Source organism: Haplochromis burtoni, unplaced genomic scaffold (assembly GCF_018398535.1).
Source record: "Haplochromis burtoni strain Fernald_Lab_line unplaced genomic scaffold, NCSU_Asbu1 Contig_29, whole genome shotgun sequence".
Lineage (NCBI taxonomy): Eukaryota > Metazoa > Chordata > Actinopteri > Cichliformes > Cichlidae > Haplochromis > Haplochromis burtoni.
In genome coordinates, this window is record NW_024582390.1 from 1674715 (window position 1) to 1676445 (window position 1731).

The window sequence follows — 1731 nt, forward strand, 5'->3', positions numbered from 1 at the left end:
CCAGTTCTTGTGAACTCTTTTGTTCAGTCACATAGGCTTAACATTTTATTCTGTAGCTTTATTCCCTTTAATACTGACTTCTGATCTTTATTTATTAGTTTCAACACATTGCCCAGCCGGAGAACGCTGAAAAACTCCAGACTGGTCTGCAAAAAAGATGATGTCCACGTCTGCATCATGTGCCTGCGTGCTATCATGAACTACCAGGTCAGCCCCCAAGGCCTCTACAGGGACCATCCAGTCCACACAGACTGCACGTCGCTCTGAGCGGATCCACATTTTGTTAAGCTAAATTCAGTTTTCTAAGTTGTTTTTATTATTACAAGTCCCATCTTGCTTATTCTGTGTCTCTTCTCTGGCGTATTCCTCGTTGCTTCAAAGGGATAGCGTCTAGGAATTAATTCTGTTAGTCAACAGATTACAGACACCAGTTTAGCTGCGTCGCATAGGACGACACACACAGCCGCAAGTGATAACAGTTATATGCGTGTTAACTGGATTTGGCAGTAGCTTCAAAGCTCAGAAAAGCAGTGAGTTAGTTGTAACAGATAGCCCTGCCTGACCTCTGCCTGTCTGGATGAGGCATTCTGGCTTCTGGAGAAAGAAGTGGGAGGTTTGTGATGGAGAGAGCGCTAACAGCCGCCCCATTTTGTAGCATACGGCCCGCAAACATGGGCTGACTGCAGTTAATGTAATATTTACACTCCCGGAATGAAATATTGAGCGTTGCTCTCAGCGGCACTGGCATTAATGGGAGATTAAGGCATAGAGAGAGCGTTGCCCGTCTAATGAGACGAAGTTTGAGAAAGCATTTGGATAATGTGAGTGCAGGAAGCACGGCAGCATGTTTTTCTATTCTGGTGGAGGCAGGGTTTAGTTGTTCTTTTCTTTTTTTTCCTTTTAGATGAAAAGTGACACTGTCGACCATAATGCGAGATCTATTTTTCTGAGTAACTTAGATATGTTGCTGAATGATGGGGGCTGCAGGCTAAAGCTCACAGCATTGCATCCCTCTTTTTTTCCTTCTTCCCTTCCTTCTCAATTCTTTATCATCCTCTGTCTGCCTCATTGACATCCACATGAACTCCCTGAACTGCACAGCATCTCTCTACTCCCTCTTTTTTATCTCCCAAATTCCACTCTAAACACGCTTTAGCATACTGCGAGTAACATTGAAAACAGATGCACGGTGCAAACTGTAGCTGAAATAAAATAAAAGAATGATCCTGCAGCACTTCATAAAAATGTATCTTATTAATTATCGCTTTGAAAACAGCTCTCTCTGAGATCATAGGAAGCTGTAAAGTATTTTGCAGCTTACATCAGTAGTTTTTACCACATATTGACACATGATTAATAAGTCTATGAGGTGCAATTCCTGGCTAAATCCCTGGCTTTGTTTCTCCAGCTGGTCTAAAACAAATGAAGTAAATTAATGTGTGGTTTTCTTTGCAGGTGTGTATGGAGGAGCAGCGATTCGAGAAGCTAATGGAGTACTTCAAGAATGAGGACAACAACATTGACTTCATGGTCAGCTTACGCACAGTTGTGATGACTGTTAATTGTGCTGCAATCCCCGAAAACCCTTTCTGTGAAGCCGAATGATTTTTCAGTGTCAAAAGTTCAGAGAAAATGATGTGAACTGTAATGTGTGGGCAGAAGAGGTTAGAAACAGGTCCTCATATACCTGTCTAAACCCCAATCGAACTTAAATGGTAAACATACTTGTAC

At 42.2% G+C, this 1731-nt stretch overlaps 2 protein-coding genes across 2 annotated transcripts in view; both read left to right on the top strand.

Moving 5' to 3' along the window:
* The window catches only part of LOC121814244 (formin-like protein 2), a gene marked incomplete in the record, with an annotated part of 40304 nt that extends 39960 nt beyond the window's left edge, over positions 1 to 344 (top strand). Inside the window, 1 exon segment of the mRNA XM_042219190.1 lies at positions 99 to 344. Coding sequence (XP_042075124.1) covers positions 99 to 267 — 169 coding nt within the window.
* Positions 345 to 360: 16 nt separating this feature from the next.
* The window catches only part of LOC121814243 (formin-like protein 2), a 4004-nt gene continuing 2633 nt past the window's right edge, over positions 361 to 1731 (top strand). The window contains exon 1 of the mRNA XM_042219189.1: positions 361 to 1530. Within this exon, the coding sequence (XP_042075123.1) occupies positions 1462 to 1530 (69 nt within the window). The 5' untranslated portion in view covers positions 361 to 1461. The remainder of the gene's footprint in view (positions 1531 to 1731) is intronic.